The sequence below is a fragment of the Trachurus japonicus genome, chromosome 13 (genome assembly GCF_045865225.1).
Source record: "Trachurus japonicus isolate A0001 chromosome 13, Traja_1.0".
In the NCBI taxonomy this organism is placed as follows: Eukaryota; Metazoa; Chordata; class Actinopteri; order Carangiformes; family Carangidae; genus Trachurus; species Trachurus japonicus.
This window is the reverse complement of record NC_140919.1, coordinates 8,811,877-8,830,447: the sequence shown is the minus strand read 5'-3', so window position 1 is coordinate 8,830,447 and position 18,571 is coordinate 8,811,877. Positions and strand designations below refer to the sequence as shown.

Here is an 18,571-nt window from a genome sequence, read left to right as displayed (position 1 = left end):
CTGCAATCTCTGTTCTTGGGGCACTACTCTGAACTGCTATCTGCTGTGCAGTTCTGATTACTGTTCCCTTCTCTGTAGAGAATAAACTTTGGTGCATGCTACCTTGTTCTTTGACTCTCCACTAGCGGAACCAAAATTTCCACGACAATGGTTCTTCCAATGAAGCTGCTTGTTACATAAATTATACTTTTTATTGTAAGCAAATCAGGGTTGTCGATCTTGAGTTATTGAAGCGCGTGACATGTGCCTGCTGCTCCCAAAGAAGTTGCAAAAAAACTTCAGTGATTTTGATGCCCTGAAAAAACAATACTAATTCCATATTTCTACTCCTACTTTTGCTAAGTACTCATTTGTTACCAACATTTAAGAGATTAGTGCTTTAAATAAAACACGTCTTAGAAAAACTTTTTCTTTTGAATTCAAAATATGTATTTTAGCATGCTAGCAAACAGTCCACATGCTGCATGCTGTGTTGTAATCTGTGTGTGTTTGTATGTGTATGGTGAAACGAAACGAAATGTAAATGGTCATGTGAAAAAGAATTTCCCTAGAGGGACAATAAATGTCTAAAGTCTAAAAGTCTAAATAGTCCAGTGACAATGGCCCCCAAAAATTGAGATACCCCTACCGGAGGTAGAACAAAATCTAACAATGTTTTTCCTCATCTCCAAGGTCTCCCATATGAAATGGATTCTTAGGTTAAAATATTTTACTGCAAACATTGTTAAATTGATACATATTGTCATACACCCCAAACTTAAAAAAGAACAAAAATACAGCCTGGCCATATGGGAGTTAAGACACATAAACTCATGTAGATTAATAACACAAGCTCTGACAGCTTTGAAACTTGACATAATTGTGGCCAGGAAGTTCCTTTACCTATTAGAAAAAACTGGATGTGAATATCTTGATGTGTGTAACATATAGAGACCTATAAACACTTGCCTTAAATAAGCGGACATGCAAAAAAAGAATATCTATGCAGAATATTCTCATTTACTTTGTAGTTGCTCGGCCAGGGATTGTCATAGAAACACACATGATGGCTTGTTTGAAAGATTTGATTGATTTGTGCAGAATCCAGTGATACCAAATATGTGAATATAGCATGCATAGTCAGCATAATACATCACCAAATGTATGAGGTGTCCCAAATGAAAGAAAGTGAAACATTAACATAATCAAGTCTCCACAGCCCATTATCAATGGTGACAAGAATGTTGACCAGTTCAGTCTTACTGCAACCTAAGCAAGTAACTTTGGGTAAGTGCTACTCTTTTTTATAATACATTAAATAATAGCATATTTCATGATGACACCTTATAGTTCATATGGAAACAAATATCCAGTAGAATCAGTTTAAATTGAAATAGAACACCTCAAAAATAGGCCCACTTAATTTTTTTTTTTTTTTAAGTCATTACTGCATAATGGAAAATAATTCTGATGTTGACCCTAAATTTTGTAAGAGCCGCCCATTGCCATTTGCCATGAAGTCTTAGAATTAGATCGACTCGAGAAGGCTGGTACGGTGAGTGGGCTGCGCCAGTGGTGCCTGTAGTGAAAAGAGACAACATAATTCGGCTGTGTGCCGATTATAAATTAACAGTAAATCAGGCTGCCACCACAGAGACCTATCCCTTGCCCCGAATTGAGGAGCTGATGGCGGGACTGTGTTTTCAAAGATCGATCTTGCCTCACCATATCAGCAGGTCCTTCTAGAGGATGAGACAAAGTATTAGAATACATTCACCCTTAAGTGGACAATTACACTTATTATTAACTTACCACCCGGCTACAATAATAAACAATAAAAAATTATTATAGTGAACAATTCTAAATGATCACAATTCTGGGTAGCTTCCTCTTTACCTGTGCACTGCAAGCGCCGTTGGCAGTGAACTATCTCCATTAGTTCTGACATCACCTCAGAGTTAATGGAATGAAACTTTAAACATCTTATCTAATAAAAACACACTCTAAAAAAATGTTACAACCTCCTGCCATTCTTTCAAAATTTTTTAGATGAAAATATATATATATATATATGGTGAAATAAGTGCAGATTTGAGACCCCTTAATGAATTGAGCCGATTCTTTCTAACTGTCTAACTGCAATCGCCACAGGCTGTCCTGCCAGAACAGTTGAGATGATGATATGCCACTCATTTATTTTTCAGATGCTTTAATATACGTGTGTGGTTTCTGTTCAGAGAATTACACAAAAAACATAAATGGAAATAAATTATATGCATGATTCTGAAACATAAAATAGGCTATGGCATAAAACACAATATGATATAAATAAAGAAAATATTGATAAAGTAAATGTATGCATTCATTTAACACATCCCTAAAGCAATACACACTGAAAGGCATGTGACAATTGAGTGACGGTCCCTTAGTTAGTAATTATCCCTAGCAGGCGGCAAAATATAGGCAATTAACTCTGGCGACGCCGTCGCACATTAATAAATGGACCGGACGGCCCATGCGAATGTGAACCGTCACATAAACATACGTCCTCAACAATAAACAAAACAATTTGAACACTTGCAGTCGCATGGACGCACAATCTGAATGAATGAAAGATGAATGAATGAGTCAGTACGTTTACATGCAGAGCTTAATCGAGCTAGGCTCAAAATTCGATTTTGGCGTCAAGTCGGACTTCTGTCCTTGTCTCAATATACATGCAACTGAGAAAATCGAATAACTGACGGGGTCCGCCCCCTCATGCGGCGTCACCCGTTGCTTCAGCGGGTTAATACGCCGCCTGTCCTGTTGACTTTTCTGTCACCTCGTAAAAAACTGAATATAAACAACTTAGTAAACTTAATAATAAATTCTCAACTGCAGTTCCTGACCAGACGCGCCAGTCTGGGACGGATTCGCGCTGAGAATAGGGTACGGGCTTCCTTTTTTCCTCTCTCTCTCTTTTTTTTAAAAATAAAACACGCTTGCTGGTCGCGCTGTGTGAAATGCATTGAACTGGCGCTGACGGGCGGCTTCTCTGCTCCACTTGGTGCCGTCTCTACTGTTGTGGAGCATGCGCACATGCATTGTCCAGTTATACTCTGACTAAGGTGTATACATGACGGAGAAAATCGAATTCCAATCGCATTATCTGGGTGTCTTAATCGGAGTTCTCAACTTCGATTTCAGTAGGACTAAGGTGTTTACATGCACTTCAGTTGTCCAGTTATAGTCGGATTAAGGCAATAATTCGGTTTTTTCAAGTGTCATGTAAACGTACTGAGTGTATCCCGACTATGATGGCTCATCCGCTGCTCTCCCTCCGCGATCAGCAACGATCGCTCGCTCAGCCAGGTGATCAGCGACCTGATTGGTTCAGAACACCGCAGCTTCACATGAACACTATATGCGAGCTGAGTGACCTTCTGTACAGCCGCCCGAATTTTGCAAAGCAAAATTGAATCAGGTGAAGGTCAGCCAGGAACATCTTGAGGAAGTGCAGGGAGTCTGGTGAGCCGAGCGTGTGTACATCTTGTCCTTAACTTGGACCTATGCAGTTCGCAGCTTGCCATCTGTAGCTGTCGCCATAATACAGCTATGGGTTTCCGTGGCGACACACAGAAAGTTAGTGATACTGTCACATTTGATTTCTAATTGTTTTCTTTATTATGTTCATATACATTCATAATACAACTTTCTGCAGTTAAATTGATAGTTCTGCTATTAGACATTATTAGAATATTAAGTTAAAATTGTTAAAAAGTTACTTCCTGTCAGAGTCACGTAATACGTGAGCCGGAGGTTGTGAGTGAGAAGCAGGCAAGAAGGAGAGAAAGAGGGAGAGACGAAAAGAGACGGAAAAGAGACAAAAGGACTGTCTATCACTGGTTTAGCAGGCGTACACGGTAATTATTCTAAACTACGCTGTGAGAATAATGTATGTGAAATGTGTTTTGTTTTACTACAGTTTTCACGGTGTTCCGTAACTTCACCAGAGAATAAATGGTTGTGGACATCAGTACGAAGCGTCAGTCATTTACCAGGGTAGATACACCATCAGAACCAGAGATGACTGCTGTAACTTTTCCTACTGGCCACAGAGCCTGTGGTAGTTGCTGGTCCACTATGAGAACAATTGTCCCAACTGTTAGTTCATCTGTGTCTTGCTGCCACTTGGAACGAGTCTGGAGGGAAGGCAGATAGTTCCTGATGAAGTGGATCCAAAATTGATCAGCCAAGGCCTGACAATGCCTCCATCTACGATGACTGAGGAGCTCTGTATCTGGGTAGATGACCTGTGGTGTGGAGGGGTCAAGCCTCCCCATAAGGAGCATATTGGGCGTGATTGCATCTGGGTCTGCAACATCCGATGAGGTGTAACCCAGGGGTTTGGAGTTGACAATGTTGACAATACACACTGGAAGGCATGTGACAATTGAGTGACAGTCCTTTAGTTAGTAATTATCCCTAGCAGGCGGCAAAATATAAACAATTAACTCTGGCGATGCTGTCACATAATAAATGGACCAGACGGCCCATGCGAATATGAACCGCCAAATAAACATACGTCCTCAACAATAAACAAAACAACTTGAACACTTACAGTCTCATGGACGCACAATCTGAATGAATGAGTGTATCCCGACTATGATGGCTCCTCCGCTGCTCTCCCTCTGCGATGAGCAACGATAAATCGCTCAGCCAGGTGATCACCGACCTGATTGGTTCAGAACACCGCAGCTTCACGTGAACATGCTGATCATCAGCGAGCTGAGTGACCTTCTGTACTTATATTAAACAGAAAATGCATTGGATAAAAATCACAAAGCCAGACATCCAGTCCAAAAATATCTTTTTATTCATACTTTTCTCGTGTAACCTACTTAATCATATCTGTACAAAATCTCTGTTCTGCTCCATTTAACAATATTTTCATGCTTCACTAAGATTTTGTGGGAAAATAATGAAATCTTTTAACAGGGAGGGAAAGAGCCACTGTTTGTGTTATTATAACATTTCTATCAAAAGTTATTGAACCAGAAAGTTTGGATCTATAAAGATCTGTCCAACTTTACTGAAGTGTTGGACTGTGTGAAAGGTGATGGAGCTCAGTTATATGATAGTGGAGCTTATTACAAAGCAGAATAAACTGCACACAACAGCAGAGACTCTCATCCTCCCCTCTGGATTAGTTCTTTCTCAAATTGTACATTTTCAAATCAGAATCAATGTTTACAGTTTGATGTGAGTGACCACACGGGTATGAAAACCACTGCCCCCTGGTGCTGAATATAGATGTAAGGCTCTATCTAAGATGAATACACAAAACATCATACAACCGGCTCAAAGGCCACAACAAAGACGGAAGGTGAAGTCAAAGTGAAGACAAGGCCAAAGTCACATTCATTAAACAAAGGGCTCCATAGTGTGGAGTGACAGAGTTTAATATCAAATCAGTAGAAACAGGTGAAAAGCATCTAATGAATATTCTGATATATATAATATAATATATCTGATTGACTTTAGTCTGAACTGAATCAGCTCAGTCGTTCAGAAACACCAAACACTGAGACTGATGCTTTTATTTTGTAAAGACAGGAACATCAGACTCTTACCAAAGTAAATGTCACCATGGTTTTTGTCCTGTAATAATCATCTTCAAAGGGATAGTTCACCCAAAATTCAAAGTTCACTCATTATCTACTCACCCTCATGTGGACTAAGGGCTGGGAGAAGTTTCAGAGTCCTCCGTGGCTTCTCTGAGTTACAGCGGGGCTCCGTGCAGCACTGCATGTCCATATGACGGTTGGAATGGGCCTCACTTTTCTTCGTCCAAAAAGACACACCAAAAAAACATCCAAATACCTCCTTACTGCTCGTCTGTAATGTCCCTCTTGTATTGAAGCCCCAACATGAGAAATTGTTCCGAAAAAAATGAAATAAGTATAGGCTTTAAGCTTGTTTGTAGCGGAAGCTCCCAGTGTTGCTCTGCCGGAATCTTGCACGATTTGCGGAGCCGTGAACTGGGTGTCAATGCAAATTATACAACAAGTAGTTCCGACCAAGCAATCTGATTGGTCAATAAGACATTTAGAACGTGCTCAAATCAGCATTACAGCACGGCTGACTCATCACTGAAAATATTACTTCGCCATGTCATGTTGTTTACACATCTCCATGGCAACATGGATTTTTCCCCTTTTATTTAAAAAAACTAGAGATGTCCCGATCACATTTTTTTGCCCCCGAGTCCGAGTCCGAGTCATTTGATTTTGAGTATCTGCCGATACCGAGTCCCGATCCGATACTTTGGCAATGCAGTAAAGTTTTTAATGTAGATCAACTGTATCATCCCACTATTTTTCTGTTCTTTGTGCTCTACTAGGGATGTAACAATATCACAATCTCACAATAATACTCTACCTCAATAACAAGCCCATGACATTTATTGCAGTATTGTAAACTCTCAATGTATATTAGCACAGTAGCTCCACAGTATAATATTAATGCAGTTATCCATAAGTCAACAACAAGAACATTTGGTCAAAAATAAAATAGCTTATCATGTCTTTCTCAATCACCAGCCTCTCTCCCCTGATCCCACCCTCTCCTGCCTGTCTGCCCCCCCCCCCCCCCCCCTCACCTCGCTCCTTCTCCCTCCCTCACTCACTCCGCTCCTTCTCCCTCCCTCCCTCCCTCCCTCCCTCACCCAGCTCACCTTGCTCCTTCTCCCTCTCTAACTTTAAATAAATACCTGGTTCTGTATCTGCCATCACGCAACACAATGGTAGTTTTTTTTTCAACAGTATGAGAAGTTTAACAATGTCCGCGACATCTGCGCGGTCGGTCCGTGTGTCGGTCTCACGTGCGTTACGTCGGACTCGCTCTCAGTAGAAGCTGCAGTGACTGTTGTTGCTGCAGGTGTGTGTAGCGCTCAAACATCAACAACAAGCTGCTTGGAAGTCAGCAGTGAAACAACGCAGCCACACACACACAAACAAACAGTGAGCTGACACGGTGACACGATCGTCTCTCACACTCTCGCAAGCGCCGTCATTTCATATCGTTACTTGTCCACGACGACGCAGCCACACACATACACCGTGGAGCTGTGCGCCACAGACCATGCACAAAACACAAGCACGCTGCACCGAATGCGCGTCGCTTTGGGTAATGAGCGCACATGACGAACGTCTACAGTAAAAGTAATGTGTTTGAGAGTGCAAAAGATGATACATCTGAACGCCCCCCATGCGGCCCGTCTTCGCTTTAGACAGATAGGAAAACCCTGACATGTAGATATGTAATATATCCGATTCCTGATCGGGATGTAACGTCCGATTCCGATCGAGTCTGAAACCACGTGATCGACCCCGATTTCCGATCACGTGATCGGATCGGGACATCCCTAAAAAAAACGTCATTATTACTCGTGAAAATAAATCACAAACTACATTGACCTCCTGTAGGTTGTTCCTGACAGCTGCCAAAGTCACATTTATGGAACAATTATTTTATTTTTTGTTAACATATTGTAAACTTCCCCGTTACAGCCGAGAGGATTGTCTCCCTCCCATGTGTGTAACGTTACAAAGTCGGAGAGACACGAGTTGTGATCGCGGTGAATATGTTTTTTTTAAATATGGCCTGGAGCTGAATATTTCATTGGATAAAACGGAGGTGACTACCTGTATGTTTCTCTCTCTCCCTCTCTCTTGCTTGCGCCTTTTGGGCTTTTAAATAATCTGGAGTAATCGTTTGGCTTTCTCTATCAGCTGTGTCGGCGACACGGCGCTATACCTTCATTTACATGCAGAGTTTGTGGTTGTAGAAGCTACATATGTGAAAGGAAAAAAACGGCATCTTTGTTATAACTTGGGCGAGTTTGTGCAGTGTTGATTTAGTTCGGGAAAGTCCGAGACCGCGTTAAAACATGAATGTCAGCTCAGAGTTCATCTGGGACTAGAAAATCATTAATGTTGCTAGGTCGTTACTAAGGTTCGGACTATTTGCTGTAGAGGTGAACTAGGTTCCATTACACATAGGAGTCTACTGACGTGACTGATTGTGTTTCAGTTATTAGTCAGACCCCATTTATTTCCATGGAAACGGGAAGCACACTCGCAAAAAAACGTTAAATTTTGAGAGCAATACGTCCATCAACATGAATATTTATTTAATTATACGCTTTATTTTGTTGGTAATTGTTGTATAATCGCAATATTACCCTCGAGGGTGTGCTTAAACGTCATTTGAGCACTTCAGTGATGCGGTCAGGACCGAGGCCGCAAGCTCGTGCTCAAATGACGTTAAAGCACACCCTCTCGGGTAATATTGCTTAATTGCGCAAGATTCCGACAGAACAACACTGGGAGCTTTCGCAACAGTACAAACAAGCTTAAAACCTGTACTAATAAATAATTTTTTTTTTTTTTCGGAGAGACAGAGACTGTCTGTCTGTTCAACAGTGAGAAGGTTTCTGTGACAGGAGGAGACTCTGATTCACTCAACACAGACTCACTGAGGCACCGTACGACCAGAGCTTAGACAAGAATATGGGCCCAAATCCAAACCCAAACCCAGGATAGAGAGGTTGAGTGAAGGTGGTGTTGAAGGTGTAGATGTGGATCAGTGAGTCAGAGGAGACTCTGTAGAAGGACAGAGAGCCAGCAGGACAGTCCACATACACTGCTATTCTGTTAGAGACAGAGGAGGAGGAGGAGGAGGTGATAGGTGTCTCTCTGTTATTGTGCCAGACAGTGTAACCACCATCATAGCAGAAAAGACTCCAGGACTGATCATTCTCTCCAAACACACAGTCTCGACTGTCTCCTTTCCTTCTGATTCCTCTGTAACTCACTGATATATAAACGTCTCCTCTGCACTCGACCTCCCAGTAGCAGCGACCAGTCAGACCAGTTGAACACAACAGCTGAGGCCAGTAGTCAAATCTGTCTGGATGATCAGGATATGACTGATGCTCCTTCACACGTGTCGCCTTCCTGTTGTTGTCAGACAGTTTGATCTCTGTGTTCACTGTGTTTGTGTCGATTGTGAGTTGACTGGAATCTGATGGAGAGAACAAGACACAGCTGCAGTTATTGATCATGTGATCAGTTATTGACAGTTTGATGAAGACTCATGACGTCAGTGATGTGACAGTGTGAAGATGGTTGAATGTGCTGCTTTGTTTCCATGAATCAAAGTAAAAACACACTTACACTTCCTCAGACCTGGTGTCAAAAATTTGACTCCAGCAGGCTCCACCCTGAAAGGAGGAGGGGGGTCAGAGCAGCACCTTCTCTGTCAGCATGCACACATGGACATTACATGGCTCTCACACACACACTGTTTTATCACTGTGTTCACATGGAGGCTTGTATGGATGAACATTGAGCACAGAGAAGAAGGAGCTGGAGTCTTTATCTAGTGATGAAACAGAGCAGGAGGAGACGAGGAGGAAACACTTCATCATGTGTTTTCTCCATGTGATGTCACTTCAGTGTGAGACACACACTTTCACTCTCTGACCTGTCCAAACATTTTTACTGGACTTGAAGTCAGAGTCCAGAGGAAACAGAGAGACTGTAGAGCAGAGAGAAGCAGGCTCAGCTCAGAGCACATGGACTCAGACAGGAAGTGAAGGTCCAGCTGCTGGAGACTTTCATTATGGAGCCACTTTGTGGCTTCACCTTATCTGGAGTCAGATGTGTTGGAGCAGCGCACACAGTCTGAAAACAGCTGTTTGATCACACACACATTCAGCCACAAACACTGATTATTACACTGTTCACTACACTCACTTTCTTCTGATTGACAGCTCCAGGCCTCTGGACAGTGATGACAACTGGATATCACACTGTGATTTACTGTCTCCTCAATACAACAACACATCTCATCAGGACAAGATCAGGATCTCAGAGAGACTGTGCTGATTATTGATCATCAATATCTGACCAGACAGAGACCTGATGGTGCCGCCTGGGAGACAAATGTCTCTGAGCAGTGGACATGGTTTGATTCTTGTTGCTGTGTTGCTATTAGTGTGTCCACACTCAACAGGTGTCTACAGTCTCTGGGACTGTTCAGGTCAAACACTCTGTTGGTTCAGGAGCAGTTCAACCAGCTGCAGCTGAAATGTTTCCTGAAACACTCTGAAATAAAGTCTGATCCAAACATCTGGAGAGACTCGGAGTACAGCTAAGAGCAGCGGGTTTCATCACTGAGATCTCTTCTCCTGACTATGACACAGTGAGTCATGATGAGACGCTGAAGTCATCATGAGGAGAAACTCCTGATCCCAGTAGTTCATCACTGTGACTGATGAAAGCAGCACAGCTCATGCTTGAAACACTCTGAGATTTTGGCTTCAGTATAAACTGTGTTGGGATGAGTCGGACTGGGACAGAGGACGTCAGTGGAGTGGGCGGAGCTTCACTGTGGCCTACACCACCTCTGGATATGGTCTGAGTGATGGGATCTGATGTCATCAATGCATTGATCACCTAAGATGGATGTTAATAACAGGTATGAACAGGGCCATAGAAAATGTTCCAGCTCCTCCTCCTCTTTAATACAGTGTGTGGCTGCAGTAGCCTCTCCATACCTGAGCGAGTCCAGTCTCCAGCCTGGATCCTCCAGTCCAGCAGACAGCAGTTCTGCTCCGGAGGTTCCTGGATGGTTGTAGCTCAGGTCCAGCTCTCTCAGATGGGAGGGGTTGGAGCTCAGAGCTGAGGCCAGAGAAGCACAGCCTTCCTCCGTGACCAGACATCCTGACAGACTGAACACACATAACAACACACAGGAACCCTCTGTCAACACCTGCTGCTGTGTTCAAGTGTCATCAGATAAACAGCTGGATGGATTCTCACCTGAGAGTCTCCAGTCTACAGTGTGGACTCTCCAGTCCACCAGACAGCAGCTTCACTCCTGAGTCCTGCAGGTTGTTGTTACTCAGGTCCAGGTGTCTCAGACTAGAGGACTGGGAGCTGAGGACTGAGGACAGAGCTTCACAGCTTCTCTCTGAGAGGTTATAGTTGCTCAGTCTGAAGAGATGATCATGAGGAATTAAAGAAGAAAGCAATTTATTTTCTGTCCTGTTGAAAGACAGAAGGGCTTTTATATAGTGATGAATAAATCCAACTATCTCTACACTTACATAGCTTTGTTGGAGGCTTTGACCACTGGCAGCAGCCTTAGAAGAGCCTCCTCTGAAGCAGAGTATTTTTTCAGGTCAAACTCATCCAGATCTTCTTCTGATGACAGTAAGATGAAGACCAGAGCCGACCATTGAGCAGGAGACAGTTTATCTGTGGAGAGACGTCCTGATCTCAGGGACAGTTGGATCTCCTCCACTAGAGAATGATCATTCAGTGAAACAGGTTGATGCTTCTCTCTGCAGACGGAGTTTCTACAATCTTCTTCTTGATGTACTGGGCTGTTTTCTGATTGGGCCGTGAGTCACTTCCTGTCTGAGTCATCAGACCTCGTAGGAGAGTCTGATTGGTCTTCAGTGACAGACCGAGGAGGAAGCGGAGGAACAAGTCCAGGTGACCATTTGGACTCTGTAAGGCCTCGTCCACAGCGCTCTGGTAGAAAGGTGCTGATTTGTCTCCAAACACTTTAGACAACCTGGAGGTTGTCTGTTGTGGTATCAGGTTGAGTCCAAAGTTGATGAAGGTCAGATGGACATGAAGAGCAGCCAGAAACTCCTGAACACTCAGATGGACGAAGCAGAACACCTTGTCCTGGTACAGGCCTCTCTCCTCTTTAAAGATCTGTGTGAACACTCCTGAGTACACTGAGGCTGCTCTGATATCGATGCCACACTCTGTCAGGTCTGATTCGTAGAAGATCAGGTTTCCTTTCTGCAGCTGCTCAAAAGCCAGTTTTCCCAGAGACTCAATCATCTTCCTGCTCTCTGGACTCCAGTGTGGATCTGTCTCAGCTCCTCCATCATACTTGACCTTCTTCAGTTTTAGATGAACCACCAGGAAGTGGATGTACATCTCAGTCAGGGTCTTGGGCAGCTCTCCTTTCTCTCTGGTCTTCAACAGCTCCTCCAGAACTGTAGCAGTGATCCAGCAGAAGACTGGGATGTGGCACATGATGTGGAGGCTTCGTGATCTCTTGATGTGGGAGATGATCTTTCTGGCCGGCTTCTTATCTCTGAACCTCTTCCTGAAGTACACCTCCTTCTGACCTCTGTCACCATGTCAACACACTGAGGAGGGATCTGATTGGCCGCTGCAGGTCGTGTGGTTATCCAGAGGCGAGCAGAGGGAAGCAGGTTCCCACTGATGAGGTTTGTCAGCAGCAAGTTGACTGAGGTGGACTCTGTCACATCAGTCAGGATCTCAGTGTTGTGGAAGTCCAGAGGAAGTCGACACTCGTCCAGACCGTCAAAGATGAAGACGACCTGGAACTGATCAAACCTGCAGATTCCTGCTTTTTTGGTTTCAGAGAAGAAGTGATGAACAAGTTCCACCAAGCTGAACCTTTTCTCTTTCAGCACATTCAGCTCTCTGAAGGTGAAGGGAAATGTGAAGTGTATGTCCTTATGGGCTTTGTCTTCAGCCCAGTCCAGAGTGAACTTCTGTGTTAAGACTGTTTTCCCAATGCCAGCCACTCCCTTTGTCATCACTGTTCTGATTGGTCGGTCTCTTCCAGGTGGGGCTTTAAAGATGTCTTCTTGTCTGATGGTTGTTTCTGGTCTGTCTGGTTTCCTGGACGCTGTTTCAATATGTCTGATCTCATGTTCATCATTTACCTCTCCAGCCCCTCCCTCTGTGATGTAGAGCTCTGTGTAGATCTGGTTCAGAAGGGTTGGGTTTCCTGCTTTAGAGATCCCCTCAAACACACACTGGAACTTCTTCTTCAGGGCAGATTTGAGTTCACGTCGACAAACTGGAGCAACATGTCCTGAATGAACATAAAAGAAAGAGGATTCAGAAAAGAAATATAACATTATCTATCAACTATATGAACATGTTTCCCTCCATGTGTTGATGTCAGTGAACGTCTCATTTGTCCATCGTGTTGAATCTTTAGAGAAATCCTCTTACTGCTCTGCAGATGCTCAGCCAGCTCCTCCTGCTTCATCCTCCTCAGGAAGTTCACTGTGATCTTCACTAATGCCTCTCTGCTGCTCCTCCTCTGCTCTTCATCCTCACCGTCCAACACCTCATCATCCTCCCTCTGACTCCCTGAGCATTCTGGGTAATCTGGACTCAGAGCTTTGTGGATCTTCTTCAGCTCGTTCTTGACAAAAGTGACCATGTTCTCCTCCAGCAGCTGGAACAGAAACTCTATGAGTGACGGCATCAAACTAAAAATATGGAGCTAAACATCAGATCCATGTTGGACCAGACTGATAATCCACTGGTGTCAAAGTGCAGCATGGAGATGATGGTGAACACAACAGATGTAACAGCAGCTGTTGGACATGTCCTCACCATAAATATGGAGTCCAGGTGTGTTTGATGCTGCTGGGCAGACTGACCACTGGGAACCTCTGAGCTCTCCTGGTCCACACTGTGGAGGAATCAGTGTCAAGTCAACATCAGTACAGAGAGATAATACAAGATGGACTTTATATGTCCCCCGAGGACGTTCACAACAGACAGGGACACTTTGATTTCAGACCTGGTCCAACAACACGTTGTGCAAACTGGTGCTTTTCTACAATAACCTGAGTCTGACTGTCAGTTACAGCTTACATCTGATCAGCTGATCCATGTCCTCCTTTGAACTCAGCACCCAAACCCTTAGACATGTCGCTCTTTAAAGACAGACAGCTGGGTTCAGGAGAGTCTGGTCTCTGCTGCTGGATCCTGAAACAACAACACAACTGATGTTAAAGCAGAAGTAAGCGATCCGGTTGTTTTTCTGACTTCTTGTCAGCCGATGGAGTTAGCAGCCCTCACCCTCGTCATGGATCTATTGGTCCTCGTCCCTACGTCACCACATTCACGCGTATCCCTTGGCTGCACACACAGGGTCTCATTCATGAAACGTGAGTAAATCTGTGTGTAGATTTGCACATAAAAGCTCACTCTACTAAAACTCTACTCCGGATTCATGAACGGTGCGGGAAACTCAGATTTGATCGTAAACACGTGTGTAAGATGATGAATGCCAACCCATCGTAAACTAACAACACACCCCCGGTGATCAGCAATTAGCATCTCCATACATGAATAGCCATATAAGGAGATCCTGACCACCATATTAGGAGGTAGCTGCATCCTGCTCACCTGTGGCCATGACGCAAACGAGGAAAGAGGGAGAGAGAGAGAGAAAAAGAGAGATCGCGGATCGAAGTCATTTTGGGTGAAGTGGAGTCCAGAAAAAATATTTAATTGTCTTCTGTTAGTAGTGGTGTGACTGGGACAGGTCAAAGGCTGGAGGGAAGAAACAGATTTAGTGAATTAAGTAGGCCTATCCTTGGTTGATTAAAGAACCGTTTAAGAAGTAAAGCCAGAATAGTTCGATATGAAACATGAAAAAAAAATAATAATACACACACAACTACAGAGCTACAGCAGTGACGGGAGGAGGAGGCTCTTCACAGTCTCAGCTCTAGAGGAGCGTGGTTGTATCAACACATGTAGTTATATAGGCAGGTTATATTGTTACAGAAGCACCCGCCGTCTGTCACAGCTCCATCCAAACCGGTGCCGACTGCGCTGCTGCACAGGGTGAAGTGTGCGCCCACCGAGCGTATACTGTAGCAACACAAAAAAGTTTTTTCTGGTTTTATATCAGATTATTATCATCATTAGATGGAGCCTTGACGTGTTTGTGCGTGTCCGATCCCTAAAACGTCTCTCTCTCCAAATATGTCTAAATTTGTCATGTTTAAATTACGTGTTTCAAAGGCATCGGCGTATTTTGAACATGAGAGAGAGTAATACGGATTCAAATTGTAATTTTCAACAGTAACAAGAAGTATTTATTTGCATTCCTACATTTACACAAGCGCTACACACAGTCCGGAGCAGGTGTAGATTTCGTGAGTAGCTACGAAAAAATCAGCACTACTGAAAGATTGATGAATGCGGAAATCCGTGTAAATTTGCGCTGCTCAGGGTTTACACACAAATCCGTGCTGCTCACGTTTAATGAATGAGACCCACAGAGAGGACCGCCCCTTCATGCCGTTCTCTCCCCCCATTGGATAAAGGTTTTAGGATACAAGGAAATAAAATAAAAGTTTTCTCCTTGGCTTACAGCAGAGCAGAGTGACTGACAGTCCCGTGTTTCAGACCAAACACTCTATGTAAGTGATTGCCATCGGAAGATACAACTATTTAAGACTTATATTAACACAAATATTCTGCTTTAAATAGTTTTAGGTTTTCAAAAAAAAAATGAACACAGAACAAACTTTAACCTTGTTACCTTAATAAATAAAAACAATCCTTGACTTTTTTTCCCTTATTCATGTAGAGAAAGCTGTAAACCATGATGATGATAATGACGGATTTTCGTACACCAGAAAATGTTTTTTATCTGTCTTGTTCTATAGATGAGTTTAAGTTTCTGTTTTCACCTGAGTTTTGCTCATTCTCTCGCAGTATTTATGGATGTTTATTCGTCTGCTCCTGTAAAAAGCAGCTGCTGAGATTCTGCTTCAGCTCCTGTAACCAGTGATGGCAAGTAACGAAGTACAAATACTTCGTTACTGTACTTAAGTAGAATTGTCAGGTACTTTTAGAAGTATTTATTTTTCTGACAACTTTTTACTTTTACTCAGTAAATTTTTTAACGCAAATATCGGTACTTTCTACTCCTTACATTTCCCCAAAATGCTTGTTACTTTTTTTTTTTTTGTTTACATATCAGGATTTCTGCGGCAAAGTAAAATAAGATGAGTCTTCATAGTTCCTCCTCAGCTCAACCCGCCTGAATTGTCAATCCACTGAGCGGGGGGGGGGGGGGCATGAACATTTAGTGCAAATGAAATGATGATTTTAACCCAGTGGTTATGTCTTCCTGTTTTAAGTAGATGGTGTTGACATATTTTCTGTTGCTTCTGGGCTGCACTGTGAGCATCACTGAATATTAACATGTGGATGTTCAGGCAGGGACTCTTTACTCTGGACAATGTGTGTCTGAGTTATAACGCAGTTTTTATGGTGAATCACTGAAATTTGACTCCACAGGAAGAACGTTCAACAGAAACTCAAAAGCTTTGAAATTTAGTTTTGTCTTACATCTGATCAGTTGATCCACGTTCTCCTTTAAAGTCAGCGCCTAAGCCCTTTGACATGTTGCTCTTTAAAGACAGACAGCTGGGTTCAGGAGAGTTTGGTCTCTGCTGCTGGATCCTGAAACAACACAACTGATCAACGTGAATGTTGGAGAAAAACTGATGAAAAATACATTAACTTATTATCTTATGTTAAATAACTTTTAGAGAGAAAAAGTCTTTCTGACTGTTTTAAATTCTGACCTTCCATCAACAGATCGACTGAAATTAATAGGACGATCCATGGAGAAGTTGCTCTTCATGGACACACACCTGGATCCAGGTCCAGGTCCCGGTCCCGGTCCAGACAGTGGCTTGTGCTGCTGCTCTGGCCTTGAACACAACACACACTGAGCTTTGAGTGTGAATAATGATGGAGCAGTGATCTGAGTCATGGACAGTTAGAAATCCTCATCTGACCTTTGACCTGTGGTCTGGCTCTGACGTCCCCCACACAGAGTGGTTTTAGAGGGAGGGGCTCCCTCCTCTCTGTCCTCACACTGATCCATGCTGCTGAGCTCACATCCACATCAGCTCACACACACTTTGTAGCTTCACCTGCAGAGGAAACACACATCATTCATCTGCACAGCAGCTCACATGTCCATCATGTCTCCAGCTGCTCCTCCACTGATTGGCTCTTCTTCTCTGCTTCATATCAGTGTCAGTTGAATGCAGTCACACAGCAGTGAGGAAGAGGAAGCTGCCATCAGCTGCTGTACTTCTACTATCAGTCCACTAGATGGCATCATGAAGCTGCAGTGAAGTGAAGAGCAGCCCAGCAACATGATCCATGGACCACTGTTTCCATCCACTGACACACACAAGGACTGAGATCCACTGAGTTGATGTGACACAGTCTCTGTGTGGACAGCGTCCCTGTAGAAAACCACTGGATCAAACAAGCTACAGCTGATTATTACACACACAACAACTGGGCCAAGACTTATTTCACCTCACAGCTCCACTATCACAACATTCAATCATTTCACTCACACTGGAAATTCAAAGAGAGAAAAACACTCTCCAGCTGCCACTGACACTTATTGTCTCTGTCCATCCATTCATCGTCTGCTCCATCAAATGTCAGAAAATACAAATGATGCGTTCAAGTTCCTCTCAGTCTGAGGCCACGTCTTCAAATGTCTCGTTTTGTCACAGCAACAATCAAAGAGACAAAAATATTTAGTTTACAGTCAAATCAAACTGAGAAAACAAGGAAATCTTCAGTTTTTGAGGCTGAAAACTGAAAATTTCTGCTTGAAAAATGTTGATTGAACAACTGTTGCAGCTCTGAAAGATTCTTCACCACAATATTGATGATTTGTGTCCAATGATCGATAACCCGCAGTGTTTGCAGGTGTGACAATACCACACAAACATGGCAGACACGTTTCTGTCAGTCCAGACTTTGCAGTTACAGCTCTGACTCAGCTTATAATAACAAAACAACAACACAACCATAAGTTGAAGGGGAGAGAAGTCAGGTAACGAAGGGTGTTAATGAGGAAAATAATAAAACGGTTCACATTACCTTCACACGAGAACAAAAACTGCGTCACAACTGCTGGTTCAAGGTGAAACTATGAAAGTTACTGCTGGTTCAAGGTGAAACTATGAAAGTTGCCTCACCTGTTGGACATGAGGATGTGGTCTTACCTGGACTAACCTGCTCTACTGCTCTTTGCTCCATTTTCTCTCTCAGTTGATAATCTAAACAAGTGTAACCCTGCTCATGAGCAGGTAACATGTCACGGCCGTGGGTGTTGTGGGTTACAAAGGTTGGTTCTTCATAAAAAAGACACAGATACAACAGAACAGTGAGGCCGTTAATTCACAGCTAAACTTACATGCCCAACTCATGTCACTGCAAGCCAGAGAAGTATCTTTACCAGTCCCCCGTAAATCAAAGGCAGGCGGAACCAAAATATCCAGTATAGAACCAAAAGAACAATGCACCACAAAACATCTATACAAATAAAATATTACAAGCAATAATATACCGTAGATCACAGACTAAATTAGATTCATAACCTTAACAATATTGCACAGTTTAAACACAAAATACATACAGTATATCATGTAGTACTATAACATTATATACAATAAATTGCACATGGCAGCAACATTTAAACCCATGATTAAAAATAAAATAAGCATATAATAAACACAAGTTTACACAAGTGAGGAATCCAACTGTGAGTTTGAAGTTATGAAGCAGTAACAAACACAGCATTTGTCTGTTTTCTGAAGGGCCACACACACTTTGTAGCTTCACCTGCAGAGGAAACACACATCATTCATCTGCACCAGCTCACATGTCCATCATGTCTCCAGCTG

General features: G+C 43.0%; 3 protein-coding genes across 6 annotated transcripts in view; all 3 read right to left on the bottom strand.

The window, feature by feature from the left end:
• Positions 1–8,485: 8,485 nt before the first annotated feature.
• Positions 8,486–11,348, bottom strand: LOC146975392 (neoverrucotoxin subunit alpha-like). The gene is made up of 5 exons (XM_085796622.1): positions 11,335–11,348; positions 10,851–11,018; positions 10,600–10,759; positions 9,201–9,240; positions 8,486–9,048 (listed from the first exon to the last, which is right to left on the bottom strand). Exons 1-5 carry the CDS (start codon positions 11,346–11,348, stop codon positions 8,486–8,488), a joined length of 945 nt encoding a protein of 314 aa, XP_085652748.1.
• Positions 11,349–11,843: 495 nt separating this feature from the next.
• LOC146975386 (uncharacterized) overlaps positions 11,844–18,571 on the bottom strand; it is an 81,085-nt gene continuing 74,357 nt past the window's right edge. Inside the window, exons 2-8 of one of the 4 annotated variants that reach the window (XM_085794776.1) lie at positions 16,652–16,789; positions 16,436–16,564; positions 16,197–16,310; positions 13,698–13,811; positions 13,434–13,512; positions 13,044–13,272; positions 11,844–12,900 (exon numbers count right to left, since the gene is read on the bottom strand). In XM_085794776.1, the coding sequence (XP_085650902.1) occupies positions 12,029–12,900; positions 13,044–13,272; positions 13,434–13,512; positions 13,698–13,811; positions 16,197–16,310; positions 16,436–16,564; positions 16,652–16,740 (1,626 nt within the window). In that variant the 5' untranslated portion in view covers positions 16,741–16,789 and the 3' untranslated portion in view covers positions 11,844–12,028. Of the gene's footprint in view, positions 12,901–13,043; positions 13,273–13,433; positions 13,513–13,697; positions 13,812–16,196; positions 16,311–16,435; positions 16,565–16,651; positions 17,565–18,571 lie in introns of those variants that run through there. The other 3 variants (XM_085794779.1, XM_085794778.1, XM_085794777.1) reach the window with 3 other exon arrangements.
• Positions 18,546–18,571, bottom strand: part of LOC146975391 (dehydrogenase/reductase SDR family member 13-like) — a 6,838-nt gene continuing 6,812 nt past the window's right edge. Inside the window, exon 5 of the mRNA XM_085796621.1 lies at positions 18,546–18,568. Within this exon, the coding sequence (XP_085652747.1) occupies positions 18,546–18,568 (23 nt within the window). The remainder of the gene's footprint in view (positions 18,569–18,571) is intronic.